The following is a 24,062-nucleotide window of genomic DNA, read 5'->3' on the forward strand; positions in this document are numbered from 1 at the left end:
ATGAACAGCATTGATTATTATTGAATTGTGATACGGATTTCTTATTAGGCAAAATATAGAGACACCTCAGAAAAGAATTCATAAATAAGGTTTAGCAGGATAAAACTGAATGGATGGAATATGATTCAAATGATAATTTTGTGTTCTGATTTCCAAAACAATAGCTTTTAAGGAGCTACATTCCCAACTCATATGTCCTGCCTTTATTGCTACCATGCTGGCTATCAATCGCAAAGACCAAAAATATATTTTAGGAATCAGGTGCCATATTAAGCCTTTGTAGTCAGGTGCTCCTTTGTATTCAGACTAGGCCTCAGCACAATAATGTAGCACTTGGGAAGGAAGATGCAGCCCAGAAGCCCAGCACTGGAGGCCAACATAGAGAAGACCTGCACAGCCACCATGTATTTCCCCTTGGTGCTCAGGTAGGTGGGAACAAAGGACACCCAAACACTGCAGAAGACCAGCATGCTGAAGGTGATCAGCTTAGCTTCATTGAAGGACCCAGGCAACTTCCTGGCCAAGAAAGCCACCGTGAAGCAAATGGCAGCCAGGAAGCCCATGTAGCCAAGGACAGTGTAAAACATGGCAGCAGATCCCTCATTGCATCGCAGGATGATCTCTCCAGCCTGGGAGTGCATGTCAGAGTCTGAGAATGGAGGAAAGCTACCCAGCCAGATGACACAGATGAGAATTTGGATACTGGAACAGGAAATGACAATGGAATTAGCCAGACTCTTTCCCAGCCATCTCCTCACCCTGTTTCCTGGCTTAGTGGCCAGGAAGGCCAGCACAACGGTAATAGTTTTTGCCAACAAAGAAGAGACAGCAACTGAGAAGATGATGCCAAAGGCTGTCTGCCTGAGAAGGCAGGTCACTTTCCTTGGCCGGCCTATAAATAGAAAGGAGGACAAAAAGGAAAGGAGGAGGGAGACAAGGAGGATGTAGGAAAGGTCCCTGTTGTTGGCTTTGACTATGGGAGTGTCAAGATATTTAATGAATATTCCTAAAACAAGGCCTGTGATTAAGGTCAAAAACAGGGCAGTGGAAGCCAAGAGGGTCCCCAGATATTCATCATAGGACAGGAAGATGATAATCTTGGGGATGCATTGATCTCTGTCCTTGTTAGGGTGTTGATCTTCTGGACATTTGGTGCAGTGGTCTGCATCTGGAAAAAAAAGAGTGTCTGCTTGAACATTTTCCTGTAGACTAGCAAAAAAAGCAAGTCAATTTTGAATCCAGCCAATTCCCACAAATGGAAACAGTGATAGGGCTTGATGTTTCTGCTAATCTACACAGAGAGTTGGCCCTTTCCATGTAGGTCTCTAGTGCAGCTACCCCCTTACTCATCTCCCAAGGAGGAGCTTGGAGTGTTCTAGAAGCTCCAGGTTATTAATTGCAGCTACATCTGATCTCACCCCAACACCAGGTGTTGTCAGATGGGTGTAATTTACAGAAAAAAGTACCTTGGAGGAGCATGGACTGGAATTCTGCTCTTCCCAGTAAAAACCAAACATCCTAGTTACTTTGCCACACTGACTGGGTCAAGGGAGCCTACCAGATGCAGCAACACTGCCTAATTCTTACATACTCAAGGCTGTCTCAGTGGTACCTGGAAAGCTTTATTAAGATTATGTAAATCACTGTTGAAACTTTATTAAGTTCAGCCATAAGATTATATTTGAATATTCATCAAAAAAGGACATATATTATTGTTCTTTTTGCTACACATTTCTCTGAAGTCTCCTACCTTCCTGAGTGGAGATCATCCCTTCCGCGCATGGAGCACAAGCATGGCAGCAAATGGGTTCCCCTTCCTGAACCTTTTTGGCATATCCAGGGCGACAGCTTTTGGTACACCTGGACTGAGGAAGGGTCTGACCAAAAAGAGAAAAAAGCATCAATGAAAGACTGTTAGCAAGTAACTTCTGGGCCAGTGTACAGTCTCAGTCTGTGTGGAATTAACACGGCTTTGTTGTGGATGCTTTTTTTTGATCCATGGGACAAAACAGAGAGTCATAGTCCTTGGGACACAGTTGGGGCAGAAAGAGATAATCAAGAAGAAAGAATTACATGGAGACTTTATTGCCCTTGGATTTAGGAGTCAGAGCCGTCTGCCATTATTACAAAGGTCTAGTAGAATCATAGAATCATAGAGTTGGAAAAGACCACAAGGGCCATCGAGTCCAACCCCCTGCCAAGCAGGAAACACCATGAGAGCACTCCTGACATATGGTTGTCAAGCCTCTGCTTAAAGACCTCCAAAGTAGGAGACTCCACCACACTCCTTGGCAGCAAATTCCACTGTCAAACAGCTCTTACTGTCAGGAAGTTCTTCCTAATGTTTAGGTGGAATCTTCTTTCTTGTAGTTTGGATCCATTGCTCCGTGTCCGCTTCTCTGGAGCAGCAGAAAACAACCTTTCTCCCTCCTCTATATGACATCCTTTTATATATCTGAACATGGCTATCATATCACCCCTTAACCTCCTCTTCTCCAGGCTAAACATGCCCAGCTCCCTTAGCCGTTCCTCATAAGGCATCGTTTCCTGACCTTTGACAATTCTGGTTTCCCTCCTCTGGACACGTTCCAGTTTGTCAGTGTCCTTCTTGAACTGTGGTGCCCAGAACTGGACACAGTACTCCAGGTGAGGTCTGACCAGAGCAGAATACAGTGGCACTATTACTTCCCTTGATCTAGATGCTATACTCCTATTGATAGTAAACACAGTACAAATCTGCAATCATGGAAACCGTTTTAAAATATCAAAATCCAGAGAAAGAAACAAGCTAAAACAGAAAGGTATTTGGAGCAGCCATGTGCTCAATTCTGAAGTCTGAAAAAGATATATCAAGAACTCTGGCCACAAGTTTCAATATAAGGAATAATTCCTACTCAAGAGTTGAAATGAAAAACGTGTATATTCTGCTAAGAATAACAGTTTGAAGCAGGTAGTTAATGATACAGACTTCCAACAGATTTATAGTCGGCAAAAAACCGAGGTATGGAACCAAATATCATGATATGTGTTAACATACTTTAGAATGTATATAATTTATTATATTTATGATCTATGGATTGAAGCACCTTGATCTATCTTGACATATTTTTTGATATTACCAGCTGAAGAAGGCGTGTACTCCGAAACAGGGCCCTGTCCTGGTCACCACTACTGAGTCGTACATCTGATTCATACTCCGGATACTCCTTTTTGGCCCTATTTGATCCTTTACTCTTTACTCTTTATTCTGATTTTATATTTGGACTCTTTTTGACTGCTATTGAGACTTGTATAAAACAATTGTTGTGCACTGGTATTTCATGTACCTTTGTACTATATCACTGTATATTTGAAACTACATTATTTCTGTACTTAAACGTTGTATCCAAACTTACCATTACTTTAAAACTATCGTACTTACACGTTGTGTTTAAATTAACTACCTGCTTCAAACTGTTATTCTTAGCAGAATATACACGTTTTTCATTTCAACTCTTGAGTAGGAATTATTCCTTATATTGAAACTTGTGGCCAGAGTTCTTGATATATCCTTTTCAGTGTAGTTTCAACAAGAACTCCAATTTCTTTAACAATTCTGAAGTCTGTCATGCTTTCTGACTACTGCAAAAGCCATGCCCCAGTCATATTCTAACCTGCTTTTCCATTTTCATGTTTCTTATTTCGGCTTTCCTCCATTCATCTTCTCTGCTGTATAGTTCTAGCCCATTACTTAGATATACTTTTCCAAACCTGTTTGAACAGTCTGGACCACTCAAGAGCCTCTTCGTCAATGGTGAATTTTGTGCTTGAGGATCCCTGTCTGCTTATGCTCCCAAATTTCACGGAACGAAAGGATTTGTTGGGAAATGGCACCCAGTTCACAACGTCAGATTCGACTGTCAACTGCCCATTCTCATCCAAATACACTCCTTCCATGGAAGTATTGTAAAACTGGGAGCTTCCCAGGAAAGGGTGAAGCTAGAACAGGAAAGAAAGTATGCACATTTAGAAAAGAATAGATAAAAGAAAACAATAGAAAAGAAATAATAGAATAAAATAATAATAGAATAGAATAGAATAGAATAGCCTGTGAGGAAAACAGCAATACCTGCCAAGACTGTATCTTTTGATATTTCAGCCTCTTTTTACCCTTCGCCACCATCTGATTGGATTTGGAGGAAAGCGCAGCCCTTATGGCCCCTGCCAGAGCAAGGACAAGATTGTAAATACTGTAACTATCCAGAGACAGGGTTTTCTCAATCACTTCATCACGCAGGGACTCCAGAGTGTCAACTTCCCTGCACCTTTTCCTTCCTTTTATAGACAACCTGTGCTTTGAATATGAACATTTAAATGATTTCTCCCCAAAGCGTAATGTAGGATTTATAAATGTTTCAAAATCGTCATAGTTTGGCCTTTTAATACGAGTTAAGAAAGAAAAAAACCCATGAATGTGCAGGGAAGAAAGAATATCATAAGACAAGGTGAAGGTGAGATCCCACAAGGCTGTTGTGATCCAGACTTTCCCCACAATGGGTCTTATATGCTTTTCAACCAATTTTTGCAAAACACGTATTGTACTAAAGAAGTAGCGCATCTCTCCATAGTAGATTAATACATTGACTTTCTTCCACATGAAAGATATTTTAGAATGCCACGGTATTTCCTGATTATGTATTGTGATTGTAACTGAGAAGGCAGCACAGATTGTGTTCCTGGTTAGCAGGGGCTTCAAGGTCCTCATGAACCTCTCTCCATTGTTGGTGTCTGGAGCAACAAGGCCAATCCAAGTCCAGTTGAAGCGCAGGAGCAGTTGGATTATCCCCAGATACTGATGCTCTTCTTTGGGGACCATTCGGTAAACAAAAGGGAACTGAGTTTTATCATTAAGAGCATCAGAAACAAAACCATAACTCGCCTAGTAAAGAACAGAAGAGATTAGTGTTGTAACCCCCAACAAAATCCCAAATCTAGTACTTTGTACTTGCCTGAATTATAACTTTTCTCTGACATGGGAAACAGAGAAAAGACACAATTTCATGGGTCTAAGAAGCTTTACTCCAGGGAGCTTAACAACACCCCATATTTAGTTGTTTGCTTTCCAAAAACGGTGACAGAGTCTTTGGAATGGGTTGTGTTTGCTTTAGGTTATGCTCTGGTTGCATTTTTTTAACCGCTTTTATTCTATCATTCTGTTTTTCTAAGATTTGCCATGTCTTCTATGTTTGATTAAAGAAGACCATAGAGGGGAAGCAAAGAGAAGCCATTAAAGCTAAGTGATCCAGTTATTTTCCATGAAACTAATTATCTTTCATGAGTCAAGGTAGCATATGAATATGTAAATAATAAGCAGGACCACATTAGGAATGTAAGTCTCAAGCTTTTCCTTTACTGTAAATTGCTCTTACTTTTACAGGTTTGTCTAGAGTTTGCTTAGCATGAGCTCACAGAGTTTGTTTCAAAGAATGACATTCCATTGCCTTGTCATGCACTTTTTTTTGTATTTTGCCTCTTGTTTCTTTAATGTTTCCTTTTGCATATTTGTTCATTTGCATCTCACACGGCACTAGCTTTCATTACCTATTCCATTCTTCTGCCTTAATTTTGACAATTTCCTCAAATATCCTTCTCCATAAAACACAGCATTTGCACCTGTGGGATCTTGTAGATTTAGCTAAGGGCTTATTGACACATCCCTTATCCCATTGCTTTTCCAATTTAGAGTGGGTATTCTGTGGGAAAGGAGTAGGGTGAGGAAGAAATGGCCTGGGCCCATGCCCACAAAGCACAGGGTAAATGGAAAGCCGCTCAGACCCCTGCTTTCTAGCCATGGGATGGGAGGAAGTGTGAACAAACCCAGAATCCCCTTAGTCATCTTTGCTAAGAGGTGGTTGAGGCCAAATTCTCCTTCTGCCTTAGAATAATGAACAACATTTTCAAATCTTTCCAAAGAAATTGCAATAACTTTCTGGGATTTTTTCCTTCCGTCCTGATTTTCATACCTGTGGGGTTTTGTAGATGCTTGACATGATTGAAATATCTTTCGATTTGTCAGAATCAGCCCCTTCGATAACAGCCAATGCTTTATTCCATGGTCCACAAAAATAGTTTGGGATGTTTGGCTGCCCAGGGCAGAGCAGGTCCACCATGGCACCAGAAGTCATTCTGGCATCATAAAAGTTGTCATAGATATCATAGCCCAGGGTGAGGTTGGGGAAAAGCCTGTGGTTCCGGTTGACCTCCCGAACAGCAAACAAGAAGGATAGAGTATACCAGGGTGGCAGGAATCCCATCCTGGAAAAAAGTGTGTGTTTCCTTGACATTCTTTTCACTCAGAGACCAGATGGTGTCATCCTTAGCTGTGATGGGGGAGCAGAAATCATGAGATGCGTCTGCAGCATCTGTACACCTGAGATCCATCAACCCCTTCCTGCCCAAATCTTAGAAGAATGGGCTATTCTAATGCAAATGTCTCACTAGAGTTGGTGAAAGCACACAGTTTGCAGTAGATCACTTTCTGACATTCAGAACGAATCCTACCATTTCCCTCCAAAGGGACGAAAATAGAAGACATGATTGACCAAGCAAAAGTACCAGAAATGAGGAGACGTGCCTGGCAGACAACAACATCTGGTTTAAATGAGGTCACATTCAGTTTGCATAAATCTTTTACAACAGTAGGCATATAAGGACTTACCCATAAACTCTGGTAAAGGGAGGCTCATTGAAGACGCTTGGTTTGAAAACAGGAGATGCTGCGGATATGATCCCACTAATATGGTAGTCTCCTTGCCTGTACCAATTTAAGGGTTGATTGGGATCCCTTATCAAAGTCAATGGGCATTTTGAGCTCAGCATCTCTGGTGTTGCTTCAGGTAGTAGCAATAGCAACAGCAGAAGGTGAATTATGATGCACCTGCCTTTTACTCCAATCTCCTTCTTGAGTGCTATCAGCAACAGAGCTAGCAAATTACCAGCAGTCAAAATCTGCTTGGAAGACCCAGGCTGCAGCGACTTAATCAGAGAGAACGTGCCTAGCATACATGGCTTGAGAGCCAAAGAGGATTCACTTCAGCCCCATGTGGGCAGCATAACCCCACCCCACCCTCAATGGCAAAGTGGAGAAGTATTTATGTACCAGTCTCTTCTGGCTGAGTCTGATGAACTTACAACATGTTGTTGTTCAATGTTGAACGCAAATATGATTTTATTCCTCTTGAGCTTTGGCAAGAGGATGACAAAGAAATCACCATTATTTTTAATAATTACATTTGCCTTTGCACCATGTTGAACTCCGTTTATAGTGCCATTCCTGAAGGAATACATGTTCCATAGAATCATAGAGCCATAGAATTGTAGAATGGGAAGGGACCCTGAGGGTCATTTAGTCCAACCCCTGGCAATGCAGGAATCTCAGCTATTGCATCCATGAAAGATGGCCATCCAACCTCTAGTTTAAAACTTCCAAGGTAGAGGAGTCCACCACCTCCAGAAGGAGATTTACATTGTTACAAGCTTGCTTCATCTTCCATGTGACGACCCTTTAGATATCTGAAGAACTTCCCACTGCATTGTGGTTCTACTTGTGACATGGGTCAGAGAGGGGCACGGGAGGTTGGCATGACCTTTCCCAGCACTTCTGAAAGACTGGCCCATGGTCCAGCAGTGGGCCTCAGTGCCACAGCCCACCCAGTGCCTCCTAATTCACCCGTCCTGCCCCTGGGTCACACATAGCTCTTTGGTTGGACCAAGGGCATCACTGGCAGTTTAAAGGGGCATAAAGGTGTCCAGGAGACAGAGAGGCTGAAGGAGGGCAAGGGTTTAAAGAAGGAAGGGAAATCTCTCTGCTCTGAGGGAAAAGGCAAGAGGATGTGTTGTGGGAAATTAGGATGAGTGATAAAGGGTTAATATCTAGCATTACAACAACCTGGGGAAAAAGAGTAAAGGAATAAGAGAGGGGGAAAGGAAGAAAAAGTGAATATCAAATGAGCAGGGAAGAAAGATGACAGTTTTTGGAGGAATATGATACAAACTGAAAAGAAATGGGAAGACGAAACAAGAGTAGACAAGTAACATGTGAGGCATGCCGGGGGATATGAAATAAAGAGCCTTTTCCGCTTAGTGCTTTGGAATGCAAAGTTTCTGCTTAACTTGGGGAGGCTGAGTCACAAAATTAGTCCCTGAGTCATTAATTGCTGCTTGATTATGCCAAACTCTGCCTCCATCTGCCACAGTTTTCTCCCTGGCTCTTCCGGCGGACCTGCCATTTTGTGACCTCATTAATTTCAGCCCTGTGATTTGGCCCCTACATGAAAGTCAGGAAGGGTGACTGTTTCTGGAGCTAAACTGTGGAATACTCCCCACCCCAAATGTGCTTGGTGTCATCATTCTCCATTTTAGGTGGCCGGCTAAGACACTTCCATCTATACATGCCTTTGGTAGTTAAGCTGGCCTTGACTATGGTGCTGAACTTTTACAGTGGTGCCCCGCAAGACGAATGCCTCGCAAGACGGAAAACTCGCTAGACGAAAGAGTTTTCCGTTTTGGAGGTGCTTCACAAAACGAATTTCCTATGGGCTTGTCGTCTTGCGAGTTCCTGCTGGTTTATTTTCCTTCCCCCCCTTTTTCTAAGCCGCTAAGCCGCTTATCAGCTGATCCGATCAGCAGATAAGCCGCTAAAAGCCGCTAAAAGCCGCTAATAGCGCTAATAGCGCTAATCCGCTAATCCCACTACAGTGGTGCCTCGCAAGACGAAAAAACCGCTAGACGAAGAGAATCACAGAACGGATTCTTTTCGTCTTGCGAGGCACCACTGTAGTGGGATGGAGTAGGATTTCTTATTATTATTACTGTACTATTGGTTGGCATTTTAGGAATTCTTCTTTGTCACTGGCTTCACCCCTGCAGTGCCATTTTGTGACTGGTGAGCCTCAGTAATTCCCCGCCCTTTCTAGAGTTCTCTACCTTAGCTCTGCTATACCTTCATGTGAGTCAAAATCAAGATTTATCTAGCTAGCCTTGAACATCTTTTGAACAGTTTTCCATTGAGAGAGAAGTGGGATGTGAATGTTTCATAGTGAAGTGAAGAGAAAACAAATAGTCTTTCCTGGCGTTTGGGGTCCACCAACATTTTTGGGCTTGGTTGTGTGCACATTTGGAAAAGTAAGACACTGTTGTGGGCACCACAAAATAGCAATTTCATGGAGGAAAAATGGGCAATGTTCGCCCACAAAGGCAAAATAAGTACAGTAAAATAAAAAACCAGACAAAAAGGGAGACACAACCTCCCCACCACCTCGTGCAAGAACAGATAACTCCTCCAACCAAACGGTGCAGAACCTTGCAGGACTCCAAAGCACAACTGCAATAGCCCAACTTCTGTTCTTGGTTGGACTACTGCAATGAGTTATATGTTGGGCGCCTTTGAGGATGGTTCGGAAACTGCAGGTCAAGGTAAAGGTAAAGGACTCCTGGATAGTTAAGTCCAGTCAAATTTGACCTGGGGTGCTGTGCTCATCTCAGCTTTCAGACTGAGGGAGCCGGTGTTTATTCACAGACAGTTTTCTGGGTTATGTGGCCAGCATGACTAAACCGCTTCTGATGCAACAGGACACCATGACAAGTGCCAGAGTGCATGGAAATGCTGGGCCACATTGGCCTTTGGCCTTGAAGCAGAGCACATCTGATGAGTTCTTGAGAAGTTACATTTTTTTTGTTTCGGCCTTTGTTCTGACTTTACGTTATCAGTTGCAAAGGCAATCTTTAAGGAGAAATCCCTGAAGATTTTGCAAGGCTATAATTACATAAACATCTCCTCCTGCAACCTCCTGGGTTGATGAAGGAACAGGTGCAGAACTTGAGGAAAAACATGTTTGTGAGAAATCGCCACTGTGTCCCACAGCCTAACACTTGACAAAACTTGCTAAAGAAACCCCTTTTTAGAGAATCAGTGGTAGAGCATTTTTTTTTTTCATGGATAAGGTCCCAGGTTCAATCATACATGGTTCTTCTCCTCCCCAGTGTATTTTCAAGGCAACCCTGTTACACTGAGAGGCAGTGAGCGCTCAAGGTTACCCAGTGGGCTTCATCTGAGGAATGTTGGAGGCTATGTAACTGGCCGCTGTGAACAGGATGCTGGACTAGATGGGACACTGGACTGATCCAACAGTCTTCTCTTGTGATGGAAGGCTCAGCAGCACAGCCTGTCCCATTCTGGGCAACCAGCAGCTGGCTCCCTTTCTGCCTTAGCTGGACTTCTCTCCTTCCCCTCTGGGCAGTTCCTGCTTTCCTTCACTTCCTCTCCCTCTATATCACTGATGTTGTGGTTCGAGGACCCGACCCCCGTGATGCGAAATGAATACACAAGGACACATGAGATAAGGTTAATGGGCATGGAAAGGCCACAACTTTATTGGTTACAGCAGTGAAAAGGTATTGGCTTAGGCATTGGATCTCTAAAACAAGTGGGTTTATTCACCAGTAGGTGGAGCCTGTTGATGCTAATCCAACTATAGACTCCCCCCTGATGTCACCGAGGGTCGTGCCATGGCCTCCCGCCAAGCAGGCATCGGACGGAATACACGACCGCCAGATTCCTTTAACGGAATACCCAAAAATTGAAGGCATAGGCGACGAGACGACGGTGAAGAATGAGGCCGGGGAGAGGCTGGCGCCGCAGCAAAAGGCTGCTGAACACGCCCCCTCTGAGGCACCTGGTTGGAAGACTCCAGAGGGGCGTGGGTGCCAGCCAGGTGAGCTATGCCCCCTGCTAGGGGCGGTGCTCGGGCTCCCGCCCACAACCACTCCCCTCTCTTCCAGGGAGGAGAGTCTATATAAGAATTAGAGATCCTATTAAAAACTTATTTTAATCATGTTTCACTTTGAATGTATTTAACCTTTCAGAATGTATTGCGTGGCGATTCCCGCCCCCCATCAGTTGGAATAAATAAAGACACAGGACACCAGAATTTAGGTTAATGGGCAAAAAATGGCCACAACTTTATTGGTTACAGGTAAGAGCGATATTGGCTTTAGGCATTGGTCCTACCAGACTCTCCGGAATGAGAACCGGAAAGGGTTCACACCAGCAGGGGGAGCCCCTGAGATGCACATCCCTAGGCACTCCCTGAGGGGTCACCGCTCGGGGGCGTGCTTTAGGCCCTAGCCTCCATAGGGTTCGGACAAGGCAACGCCCCCCGGAATCCTTTATCGGACTACCCTTAAATATTTGGGGGAGGTGATGGAGCTCCCCCCCGACTCATCTGCATAATAATACCCCTACCAATGCCTAACCGCCCCAACCAAAGGCGTTGTGGCATTTTGCTATGAGGTAGGCGAAAAAACCAAATGGCTTTAAATCAATGGCAATTAGCCAAGTGGAAAAAATTCCTACCAGGCCCCTTGCGGCAACCAACCGAGATCCATAGCAAAGTCTGAGGAAAACCTAGAGGGTGGGTGGGAAACCGCTGCTGGAGCGACGAAGGAAAGGGACGGTCTCGGGCCACGCCGACCTTAAGTGACCCAAGCCCCGCCCTTGTGGTCACCCGATTGGCTGGCCCTGGGGCTGACGTGGCCCGAGGATTCCCCAGGTCGCGCGGGGCTGCAGCCAGCCCCGTGCGGATGTTGGTGGGCGTGAGTTTTGTTTTTTATTTCAAATATTGTACAGTGGACGCTTGGGTTGTGTACGTGATCCGTGTGGGGTGCACGTTCGCAACCTGCAGCGGCGTGTCTGCACATGTGCGGATTGTGATTTGGCGCTTATGCGCATGCGCAAGGCACAATCACGTTCGCAACCCGAGCATCCACTGTACTGGTCACAGGTATGAATCCAGTATAGAGCAAGCATGTAACTATGTATTTGGCTTCCGGCACAACTCTGTCTATTGTTCTCCTTCTTAGCAACTACCTATTTTTTTCTATGGCAGAGCAGCTTCGTTCACAATGCTTCTGGTGCTTCGCTTCAGGTCTGGGAGGGGAACCCAGTAAGGTATCTGGGAGAGCCATTGCCTGTCAGTGAGAAGCTGGTTACAGATAGGTAGCCGTGTTGGTCTGCCATAGTCAAAATAAAAAAATTCCTTCCTGTAGCACCTTAAAGACCAACTAACTTGCTACAGGAAGGAATTTTTTTATTTTAGTGAGAAGCTGGATGAACTAGGTGAACCACGAATCTGGCTCAGCGTAAGGCGGCTTCCGACCTTCCGACCACCATCGTGCAGCCTGCTTCCCCATTTACCTGCATCCCATCATGCCAACATTTCCTTTTGCTCACCTGAGAGCCCATGAACCAGTTGGTTGGGAATCAAGTTTGTTCTTGTTGCAGTTGCATCATGTTGCAACCAAATCAAAGTTTGTTTGTTTTTTAAATCAAGCAGTGTACAAATAAATACATAAATTTTAAAAAGGTTGGCCGCCGCAACTTGTTTGTCGTCGGTTGTTGTTTTTTTGTGTGCTATTTATTGATGGCAATTTCGTTTTTTTTCTTTTATACTGTATTCATTGTGATAGTGGTACTACTAGATACATTCATTATATTATTATTATTGACCCTCCCCTCATGGAATATTTTATTTATTTATTTATATATTGTTTTTATTAAAGATTTTCTTGGGTTACAAAAGACCATACATTGTCTCTATTTTCATACCATAAAGTCCTTTCTATAGATCAGTTATATTTGATGTATGGTTTTAATGTTGTATATAGTATAAGGTTGGGGGAGAAAAGAGGTAGGGAGAGAGAGAAAGAAGGAAGGAAGGAGAGAAGGGGATAGTAAACTTTCATTTTTCTACAGACTTCTGCTTCTAGGTCTGCATGGATTATTCCATATTTTCCTAAGATGCTGAGCCTGTGCTGGGCAGGACAAGACATTGTATGGATATTTTGGTAGTATCTTTGATTATTGTGCTCTGTTTTTGAAGAGTTCTGCCACTAAAACTTTGAATAATATTTTTATGGGCCTGCACAATGATTTCTTCCAGAAGGAGTCAGTTCTTGTGCTCCCAGTCACTTCAGACTGTGCAATATTAATATTTGCAACACTCCTGAGCTGCCACGTCCCCTGCAGCTCCCATTGCATCCCTCCCTTCATGACCTGCTCATTTCCAGTCTTCTTTTTTCTCGCTTGCCACCTTCAGCACACCAGGACTTCTGGATACCAAGAGATACCAATGGAATATGTTTCTTTTCATTTTGAAAAACAATGCATAAGCAATTTATTTGTAATGCTATCTTTAAAAAAGATTCTCTTAATGAACAGCATTCATTATTATTGAATTGTGATAAGGATTTCTTATTAGGCAAAATATATAAACAGTATTCAGAAAAGAATTCCTAAATCAGGTAAGAAATGAACAGTACTAAGGATGGAATGTGATTTAAATGATTATTTTGCGTTCTGATTTCCAAAACAATAGCTTTTAAGGAGCTACATTCCCAACTCATATGTCCTGGTTTTATTGCTACCATGCTGGCTGTCAATTGCAAAAACCAAAAACATATTTTAGGAATCAGGTGCCATATTAAGCCTTTGTAGTCAGGTGCTCCTTTGTATTCAGATCAGGCCTCAGTACAATAATGTAGCACTTGGGGAGGAAGATGCAGCCCAGAAGCCCAGCACTGGAGGCCAAGATAGAGAAGACCTGCACGGCTACCATGTATTTCCCCTTGGTGCTCAGGTAGGTGGGCACAAAGGACACCCAAACACTGCAGAAGACCAGCATGCTGAAGGTGATCAGCTTGGCTTCATTGAAGGCCCCAGGCAGCTTCCTGGCTAGAAAAGCCACCATGAAGCAGATGGCAGCCAGGAAGCCCATGTAGCCAAGGACAGTGTAAAACATGGCAGCAGATCCTTCATTGCATTGCAGGATGACCTCTCCAGCCTGGGAGTGCATGTCAGAGTCTGAGAATGGAGGAAAGGTACCCAGCCAGATGACACAGATGAGAATTTGGATACTGGAACAGGAAATGACAATGGAGTTGGCCAGACTCTTACCCAGCCATCTCCTCACCCTGTTTCCTGGCTTAGTGGCCAGAAAGGCCAGCACAACGGTTATAGTTTTTGCCAACAAAGAAGAGACAGCAAGTGAGAAGATGATGCCAAAGGCTGTCTGCCTGAGAAGGCAGGTCACTTTCCTTGGCCGGCCTATAAACAGAAAGGAGGACAAAAAGGAAAGGAGGAGGGAGACAAGGAGGATGTAGGAAAGGTCCCTGTTGTTGGCTTTGACTATGGGAGTGTCAAGATATTTAATGAATATTCCTAAAACAAGGCCTGTGATTAAGGCCAAAAACAGGGCAGTAGAAGCCAAGAGGGTCCCCGGATATTCATCATAGGACAGGAAGGTGATAATCTTGGGGATGCATTGATCTCTGTCTTTGTTTGGATGTTGATCTTCTGGACATTTGGTGCAGTGGTCTGCATCTGGAAAAAGAAGAGTGTCTGCATGAACATTTTTCTGTAGACTAGCAAAAAAAAGCAGGTCAATTTTCAATGCAGCCACCCCATGCAAATGGAAACTGTGATGGGACTTGCTATTTCTGCTAATCAACACAGAGAGTTGGTCCTTGCAATGTAGGTCCCTTGTGCTGATAACTTCTTATTCACCTCCCAAGGATGAGCTTGGAGTGATCTTGAAACTCCAAGTTCTTAATTGCAGCTACATCTGATCTCACCCCTAGAACCAGGTGTTGTCAGATGGGTGTAATTTACAGAAAAAAATCCTCGGAGGAGCATGGACTGGAATTCTTGTCTTCCCAGTACAAACCAAACATCCTAGCTACTTTGCCACACTGACTGGTCAAGGGAGTCTACCAGATGCAGCAACACTGCCTAATTCTTACATACTCAAGGCTGTTTCAGTGGTACCCGGAAAGCTTTATTAAGACTATGTAAATCACCATTGAACTTTTATTAAATTCAACCATAAGATTATATTTGAATATTCATCAAAAAAGGACATATATTATTGTTCTTTTTTCTGCACATTCCTCTGAAGTCTCCTACCTTCCTGAGTGGAGATCATCCCTTCCGCGCATGGAGCACAATCATGGCAGCAAATGGGCTTCCCTTCCTGAACCTTCTTGTCATTTCCAGGGCGACAACTTTGGGTACACCTGGAATGAGGAAGGGTCTGACCAAAAAGACAGAAAGCATCAATGAAAGACTGTTGCCAAGTAATTTCTGGGGCATTGTACAATTTCAATCTATGTGGCATAGACACGGCTTTGGTGTAGATGTTTTTTTTTGATCCATGGGACAAAACAGAGGGTCATAGTCCTTGGGACACAGTTGGGGCAGAAAGAGATAATCAAGAAGAAAGAATTACATGGAGACTGTATTGCCCTTGGATTTAGGAGTCAGAGCTCTCTGCCATTATAACAAAGCTCTAGTAAACACAGTACCAATCTGCAGTCAATTCAAAATATCAAAACTAGAGAAACAAACAAGCTGAAATGGAAAAGTATTTGGAGCAGCCGTGTTGTGCTCAATTCTTAAGTCTGGCCCACTTTCTGACCACTGAAAAGCCCATGCCCCAGTTTCCTTTTATAGATTTTTAATTTGTTTTTTAAAGTAAAGTTTACATTTAAACACAAGTCGTAGTCATAGAAAAAAGAAAAAGGTAGAATTTCCCTAATCATTATTATGTTGGATAGGCAACATACCTCTAAAAGGGGTAAATGCAATGAATGGGTTTTCCAAACCTGGTTGAACAGTCTGGACGACATAAGAGCCTCTTGGTCAATGGTGAATTTTGGGCCTGAGGATCCCTGTCTGCTTATGCTCCCAAATTTCACGGCACCAAAGGACTTGTTGGGAAATGGCACCCAGTTCACAACGTCAGATTCGACTGTCAACTGCCCATTCTCATCCAAATACACTCCTTCCATGGAAGTATTGTAAAACTGGGAACTTCCCAGAAAAGGGTGAAGCTAGAACAGGAAAGAAAGCATGCACATTTAGAAAAGAATAACATTATCTAGATAACATAGCCTAATTGCCGAAGATCTTTGTACAGACTGACAATGGGGAAACCATCTAGATAACTTGGCCTAATCTATGAAGGCTTTTGTACAGACTGACACTTTGTGTGTGTGTTTGGGAAATGGATCTGTGGCCCATTCTTTCTGCTTCAGCCTTTTGGGACAGATTAAAGCCATGAGATCCATAAGCTACATTCCACACCCTTGGAAGAATTGTGCAAGCATTGGCCTCCTATTTGTCAAGGTAAGGTTGTTGGAAGTGGTGTGTAGAAATCAGCTTCCTTGGCTAGTAATAGCAGGAAGCCTTATTGAGGGATTAGGTGGTGAAGTGGAGGCAGATTGTCTTCTCACAAGCAAAATTAGGATGCGGGTAACAGTAAAGTGGTGCTGTGGTCTAAACCACTGAGCCTTGGGCTTGCCGATCAGAAGGTTGGTGGTTCAAATCCCCGCGACGGAGTGAGCTCCCTTTGCTCGGTCCCAGCTCCTGCCCACCTAGCAGTTCGAAAGCATGTCAAAGTGCAAGTAGATAAATAGCTACAGCTCCGGCGGGAAGGTAAACGCTGTTTCTGTGCACTGCTCTGGTTCGCCAGAAGTGGCTTACTCATGCAGCTCTCTGCGGACAAATGCCAGCTCCCTCAGCCAGTAAAGCGAGATGAGCGCACAACGCCAGAGTTGTCTGTGACTGGACCTAATGGTCAGGGGTACCTTTACCTTTAACAGTAAAGTAAATGGAGGCAAAGTAAAGACAGTTTTGAGGCAAGCCTGAATTCACCTGGGAATGGAATGCATAGCACCGATTCCTGTTCAACAAAGATATATGTGAGAAAAACAGGAATACCTGCCAAGACTGTATCCTTTGATATTTCAGCCTCTTTTTACCCTTCGCCACCATCCGATTGGATTTGGAGGAAAGCGCAGCCCGTAAGGCCCGTGCCAGAGCAAGGACAAGGTTGTAAATACTGTAGCTATCCAGAGACAGGGTTTTCTCAATCACTTCGTCACGCAGGAACTCCAGAGTATAAACTTCCCTGCACCTTTTCCTTCCCTTCACAGACAATATGTGCTTTGAATATGAACATTGAAATGTTTTCATCCCAAACAGAAACATAGACTTGGACAATAAGTCTTCAGTGTCATCGTCTGCCCTTTTTTTAATATGAGTTAAGAAAGAAAAAAACCCATAAATGTGCAGGGGAGAAAGAATATTATAAGACAAGTTCCAGGTGAGGTCCCACAAAGCTGTTGTGATCCAGACTTTCCCCACAATGGGTCTTATATGCTTTTTAACAGCATTTTGCAATGTATTTATTGAACTTGAGAAGAAGCGCATCTCTCCATAGTAGACTAATACATTGACTATGTTCCACGTGGAAATTATTTTTAAAAGTGACGGTATTTCCTGATTCTGTATTGGGATGCTAAGTGAGAAGGCAGCACAAATTGTGTTCCTGGTTAGCAGAGGCCTAAAGGTCCTCATGAACCTCTCTCCATTGTTGGTGTCTGGAGCAACGAGGCCAATCCAAGTCCAGTTGAAGTGCAGGAGAAGTTGGATTATCCCCAGATACTGATGCTCTTCTTTGGGGACCATTCGGTAGACAAAAGGGAACTGAGTTTTATCACTAAGTGTGTCAGAAACAAAACCATAACTGACCTAGTAAAGAACAGAAGAGATTAGTGTTGTCACTCCCAACAAAATCCCAAATCTAGTACTTTTTACTTGCCTGACCGATAACTTTTCTCTGACATGGAAAACAGAGAAAAGACAAAGTTTCATGGGGGCTAAAGAGCTTTACCCCAGGGAGCTTAACAACAACCTCTCCTGGACAATGACAGTTCTCTTTCTCAAGCTCTGGGAGGAAGACCTTTCATTGCCTACAGACAGCCACCCAATCTTAAACAACTCCTAACCCACAATAATACTACAACCAGACTTAACACGGACACTGGCACCAGAGCCTGCAATAAACCCAGATGCCAACTTTGCTGCCACATACACCCGGACAACACCATTACTGGCCCCAACAACATCACACATACCATCTCGGGACTATTTAATTGCTCATCGTCTAACATTGTGTATGCCATCAAATGCCAACAGTGTCCTTCAGCTCTCTATATTGGACAAACAGGCCAAACCTTACGCCAAAGAATAAACGGACATAAATCTGACATCAAGAATCACAAAACAGAGAAACCAGTAGGAGAACACTTCAATCTCCCAGGACATTCTATACAAGATCTCAAAGTAGCTGTTTTACTACAAAGGAATTTCAGAAATAGACTGGAAAGAGAAGCTGCTGAATTGCAAGTCATTACCAAACTTAAAACCATGGAGAGACCTGGTCTGAACAGAGACATTGGATTCTTATCTCATTATACATGACTAAGCCATTTCTCACCTTCTCATCCCCTGCCTTTTCCTGTAAGACCTATTACAGTCGTTAAGAGTCGTCAACAGGCTCATCTCAGCTATCTGCCAATCTCCCATTCCCACCACCCTTCTGAGTAATACCTCTCCCCACCTTCTCACTATATAGAAGGATCTGGCAACTTCTGTTTCAGTGTATCTGAAGAAGTGTGCATGCACACGAAAGCTCATACCAAGAACTAACTTAGTTGGTCTTTAAGGTGCTACTGGAAGGAATTTTTTTATTTTGACTATGGCAGACCAACATGGCTACCTATCTGTAACTGGAAACATGTTTAGTTGTTTGCTTTCAAAAAACGGTGACAGAGTCTTTGGAATGGATTGTGTTTGCTTTAGGTTATGCCCTGATTGCATTTTTGTTACTGCTTTTACAACATGTTTCTTATAGCAGTTTCATTTAATTGTATATGACCTCATCATTATTTATTCATTAAAGTGTCACATTTAAGAAAGAAGACCAAATTTTGTTAAAAAGGAAAAAGCTCACACACAATTACAATGAGCATTTTTAGCTTACATTAGACGTTTAATAGCCACCAGTTCTTCTATATAAAATTAAACCCTAAAATTAGTTGCTATAAACCATACATATGTCTAAATGGGTATCTATACTAGATTGCTGAGGTATTTGTAGTAGAAGAAAATTGCCCGTTGCTTGTACATGATAAAAGATATGCTTTGTGGCGTAAACTCATATCTTGAAGATGCAATCTTTCTCCTGATACCATCAGCTCACTTAAGTGAGAAATGAGTGCAGATTTATCCCAAATGAATGTACAATCTTTGGAGAATAAATATAGTTTGACAACAACAACACATTTCATTTTGGGTTTACAATGGCGCAATGCAAAATAACAACTTTTTCCTGCCTTATTTATATGTTTCATTTTTAAATAATAGAATTCATTTGGGTTCTCATCCCAGTTGTTTCTCCTCTAGATGACACTGCACTGAGCTCTTGTGGAGGTAGACAACTCCTTCCTCCATTCTCTATCAAGAGCTGATTACTGTGCTTTGAATATGAACATTTAAATGCTTTCCACAGAACCACAAATGTGTGGTTCTGCATTTTTATACTACATTTCCTGTATTTCATCAACACTAGAAACAATACCATTGAATCTTAGAATCGTCAAATCGAAAGGGCCACAAGGGCCATCTAGTCCAATTCCCTGAAATGCAGGAATCTTATGTGGCTAGAGTTCTGATTAGGACTGAAAGCATATAACAATAATATATCATTTCAAGGTGTGTGTGGTGCGATAGAAACCAAAATGGCCACTTAGAACAAAGCTCCCACTCCTGGGTGCTAAAATTTGTGAAGACATTTAAGTGTTGTTCTCCTCCCTGTACTCTTCAAAATCTCACCTTCAAAAATGGATTTTTTTATCTAATCACAACACAAATATCAACTATGAAGAAAGCAGAGGCAAAACATAAGGAAGGGGAAATTATAGAAGTGTTGGTTCATATGAGGAGAGGCTGCGTTTTTAAACAATTTTTTTCTTACTTTTTAGTTGATTTATTTTTCGAAAATATTTCAGTTAAACTAAATGGGGGAAAAGGGTTCCTAAAAAAGGGAAAACTATAATTCTATACATACTTATATAATACATTGGTATATAAATGATGATTCTGATATATATATATATACACACACACATACAATTGTTTATACTATATTTTTTATGAATGCTTTTCAAACATCATAATATATGTCCATAAACGGTCAAGGTCTATAAGCTATGTGTTCTTATGTTGCATAGTGTCCAGATCAAGGGAAGTAATAGTACTACTCTATTCTGCCTTGATCAGACCACACCTGGAATACTGTGTCCAGTTCTGGGCACCACAGTTTAAGAAGCATATTGAAAAGCTGGAACGTGGGCAGAAGAGGTCAACTAGGATGATCAAGGGTCTAGGAGCCAAGCCTTATGAGGAATGGCTGAAGGAGCTGGATGTGTTTAGCCTGGAAAAGAGGAGACTGAGAGGAGATATGATAGCTGTATTCAAATATCTTTCACATGGGTGTCAGGGAAGTGCCAACGGCTAGAGAGCCGAGGGGGGAGACTAGCACTTATAGAGAGCCGAAAGAGCTTATTAGCAGCTTCTCATCTGACTCGGAAGAAGAAACAGGGAGGGGGGATTCAGAGCCCGGAAATAGCTATTCACTGAACAGAGGAAGTAAGAGGCGGGTCTTTCGACGATTGGCCTGCTGGGGGAGGAGGAGTAAAAAAAAGCCATTTGAGGCATCTGAGTGAGACAGGCACGGACATGCCTTTGAAGCTCTTGGAACCGTTTGAACTTTGTAAATAAAACTTCAAGACAGAAACTGGCTGTGAGCCTGGAGTTTTATCTCTGCTAGCTTTGGCAGCACCAACCCCTTACAATGGGCAGAAGATCAAGAATGATCAAGGGTCTAGGAGACAAGCCTTATGAGGAATGGTTGAAGGACTTGAGTATGTTTAGCCTGGAAAGAGGAGACTGAGAGGAGCTGTATCTTAAGGGCTGTCACATAGAAGAGGCAACATGTTTGTTTTCTCCTGCTCTGGAGAGTAGGACTTGAACCAATGGCTTCAAGTTGAAGGAAAGGAGAGTCCAATAAGACATACGGAAAACCTTTTTGACTGTAAGCACTGTTTGACAGTGGAACGGTCTCCATTGGGACGTTGTGGACTCTCCTTCCTCAGAGTTTTTTAGGCAGGGGTTGGATGACCATCTGTCATTCATGCTTTAGCTGAGATTCCTGCATTGCAGGGGATTGGACTTGATGACCCTTGAGTTACTTCCAACTCTAATATTCTATCATTCTGTGATTCTAAGAGTTGCCATGTCTTCTATGTTTGATTAAAGAAGACCGTAGAGGGGAAGCATAGAGAAGCCATTAAAGCTGAGTGATCCAGTTATTTTCCATGAAACTAATTATCTTTCATGAGTCAAGGTAGCATATGAATATGTAAATAATAAGCAGGACCACATTAAGAATGTAAGTCTCAAGCTTTTCCTTTACTGTAAATTGCTCTTACTTTTACAGGTTTGTCTAGAGTTTGCTTAGCCTGAGCTCACAGAATTTGTTTGAAAGATGATGATGCTCCATTGCCTTGTCATGCACTTTTTTGTATTTCGCCTCTTGTTTCTTTAATGTTTCCTTTTGCATATTTGTTCATTTGCATCTCACAGGGCACTAGCTTTCATTACCTATTCTATTCTTCTGCATTATATTTGACCATTTCCTCAAAGTCCTTCTCCATAAAACACAGCATTTACACCTGTGGGGTCTTATAGATTTAACTACGTGGGGCTCCCCCTGAAGCTGCCCCAGAAACTCCAGCAGATGCAGAACAACTGTGGCGAGGCTCCTTATGGGGTTCTCGCCACTGGATCATACTCACCCAGTGCTATACCAGCTGCACTGGCTCCTGGTGGAGTACACGGTCAGGTTTAAGGTGCTGGTTTTAACCTTTAAAGCCCTATACGGCCTAGTACCCTTGTACCTACGGGACTGCCTCTCCTGGTATGCCCCACGGAGGACCTTACGGTCCACAAACAATAACTTCTTAGAAGCCCTGGGCCTCAGGGAAATTAGACTGGTCTCTACCAGGGCCAGGGCTTTTTTGGCCCTGGCCCTGGCCTGGTGGAATGCTCTGCCACAAGAGACCAGGGCCCTGAGGGATTTGACATCTTTCTGCAGAGCCTGCAAGACAGAACTGTTCTGCCAGGCCTTTGTTTGGGCCCCTATGGTTATAATTTGTGGGTTGTCATTTGATTTTATTCTAATCTTAACTTGATTTTAAGCAGTATTTTAATCAATTGTTTGATTTTATGTTTTTAATATATTATATATTTTGATGTTTGGTGCCCTGAGCCCGGTCCTGGCCCAGGAGCACGGGGTATAAATAAATTGATGGAGATGCTGATGGTCATGATTAACTAAGGGCTTATCCACTCATCCCTTGTCCCGTTGCTTTTCCTGGGGAAAAACACAGATTGTTGTTTTTCCAATTTAGAGTGAAAGAGTGGGTATTCTGTGGGAAAGAAGTAGGGTAAGGGGGAAACTGCTCGGACCCATGTCAAAAAAACCACAGGGCAAATGGAAAGCTTTCTAACCATGGGATAAGTGTGGATGAGTCCAGAATCTCCTGAGTCATCTTTGTCAAGAGGGGGTTGGGGGCAAATGCTCCTTCTGCCTTAGAATCATAAATGACATTTTCATGTCTTTCCAAAGAAATTGCAATAATATTCTGGGATTTCTCCTTCCCTCCTGACATTCATACCTGTGGGGTTTTGTAGATGCTTGACATGGTGGAAATATATTTGGATGTGTCAGTGTCAGTCCCTTCAATAACAGCCAATACTTTATTCCATGGTCCACAATAATAGTTTGGGATGTTTGCCTGCCCAGGGCAGAGCAGGTCCACCATGGCACCAGAAGTCATTCTGGCGTCGTAAAAGTTGTCATAGACGTCATAGCCCAGGGTGAGGTTGGGGGAAAGCCTGTGGTTCTGATTAACCTCCCGAACGGCAAACAAGAAGGACAGGATATACCAGATGGCCTGCACTCCAAACCTGGAAAAAAGTGTGTGTCATCTTGGCATTCTTTCCACACAAAGACCAGATTGTGTCCTCCTTACCTGTGACGGGGATGTGTGTGTAAAAATCATGAGATCCGCCTGCAGCATCTGTACACCTGAGATCCATAAACCGCTTCCTGTTCAAATATTAGAAGAACGGGCTATTCTAAAGCAAAGGTCTCACTAGTGTGGGTGAAAGCGCACAGATTGCAGTAGATGACTTTCTGACATTCAGAACAGATCTGACCATTTCCCTCCAAAGGGAGGAAAATAGAAGACATAATTTACCAAGCAAAAGTACCAGAAATGAGGAGATGTGCCCAGGAGACAACAACATTTGGTCTCCATGAGGTCACATTCAGTTTGCATAAAGCTTTTACAACAGTAGGCACATAAGGACTTACCCATAAGTTCTGGTAAAGGGAGGCTCATTGAAGACGCTTGGATTGAACCCAACAGGTGTAGCGGATATGATCCCACTAATATGGTAGTCTCCTCGCCTGTACCAATTCAAGGGTTCATTTGGATCCCTTATCAAAGTCAATGGGCATTTTGAGTTCAGCATCTCTGGTGTTGCTTCAGGTTGTAGCAATAGCAACAGCAGAAGGTGAGTTATGATGCACCTGCCTTTTACTCCAATCTCCTTCTTGAGTGCTATCAGCAACAGAGCTAGCAAATTACCAGCAGTCAAAATCTGCTTGGAAGACCCAGGCTGCAGTGACTTAATCACAGAGAACATGCCTGGCGTACATGGCTTGAGAGCCAAAGATGATTCAATTCAGCCCCATGTGGGCAGCATAACCCCACCCCACCCTCAGTGGCACAATACAGAAGTATTTATGTACCAGTCTCTTCTGGCTGAGTCTGATGAAGTTGCATCATGTTGTTCAATGTTGAACGCAATTATGATTTTATTCCTCTTGAGCTTTGGCAAGATGATGACAAAGAAATCACCATTATTTTTAATAATTACATTTGCCCTCGCACCATGTTGAACTCCCTTTATGGCGTCAGGTGTAGGCCTGAAGGAATACATGTTCCATCGAATCATAGAGCTATAGAATTGCAGAATGAGAAGGGACCCTGAA

General features: G+C 43.0%; 1 protein-coding gene across 1 annotated transcript; it reads right to left on the reverse strand.

Annotated features, from left to right (window-relative positions):
• Nucleotides 1–13,517: 13,517 nt before the first annotated feature.
• On the reverse strand, nucleotides 13,518–23,713 carry LOC308578920 (vomeronasal type-2 receptor 26-like; the record flags this gene model as incomplete). Its single annotated transcript, XM_081179514.1, has 5 exons — nucleotides 13,518–14,416; nucleotides 14,999–15,125; nucleotides 15,697–15,924; nucleotides 22,678–22,969; nucleotides 23,379–23,713. 5 exons carry the CDS (start codon nucleotides 23,711–23,713, stop codon nucleotides 13,518–13,520), a joined length of 1,881 nt encoding a protein of 626 aa, XP_081035640.1.
• Nucleotides 23,714–24,062: the final 349 nt, after the last annotated feature.

This window comes from Podarcis bocagei (genome assembly GCF_964188305.1).
Source record: "Podarcis bocagei genome assembly, chromosome: 2".
Classification (NCBI taxonomy): Eukaryota; Metazoa; Chordata; class Lepidosauria; order Squamata; family Lacertidae; genus Podarcis; species Podarcis bocagei.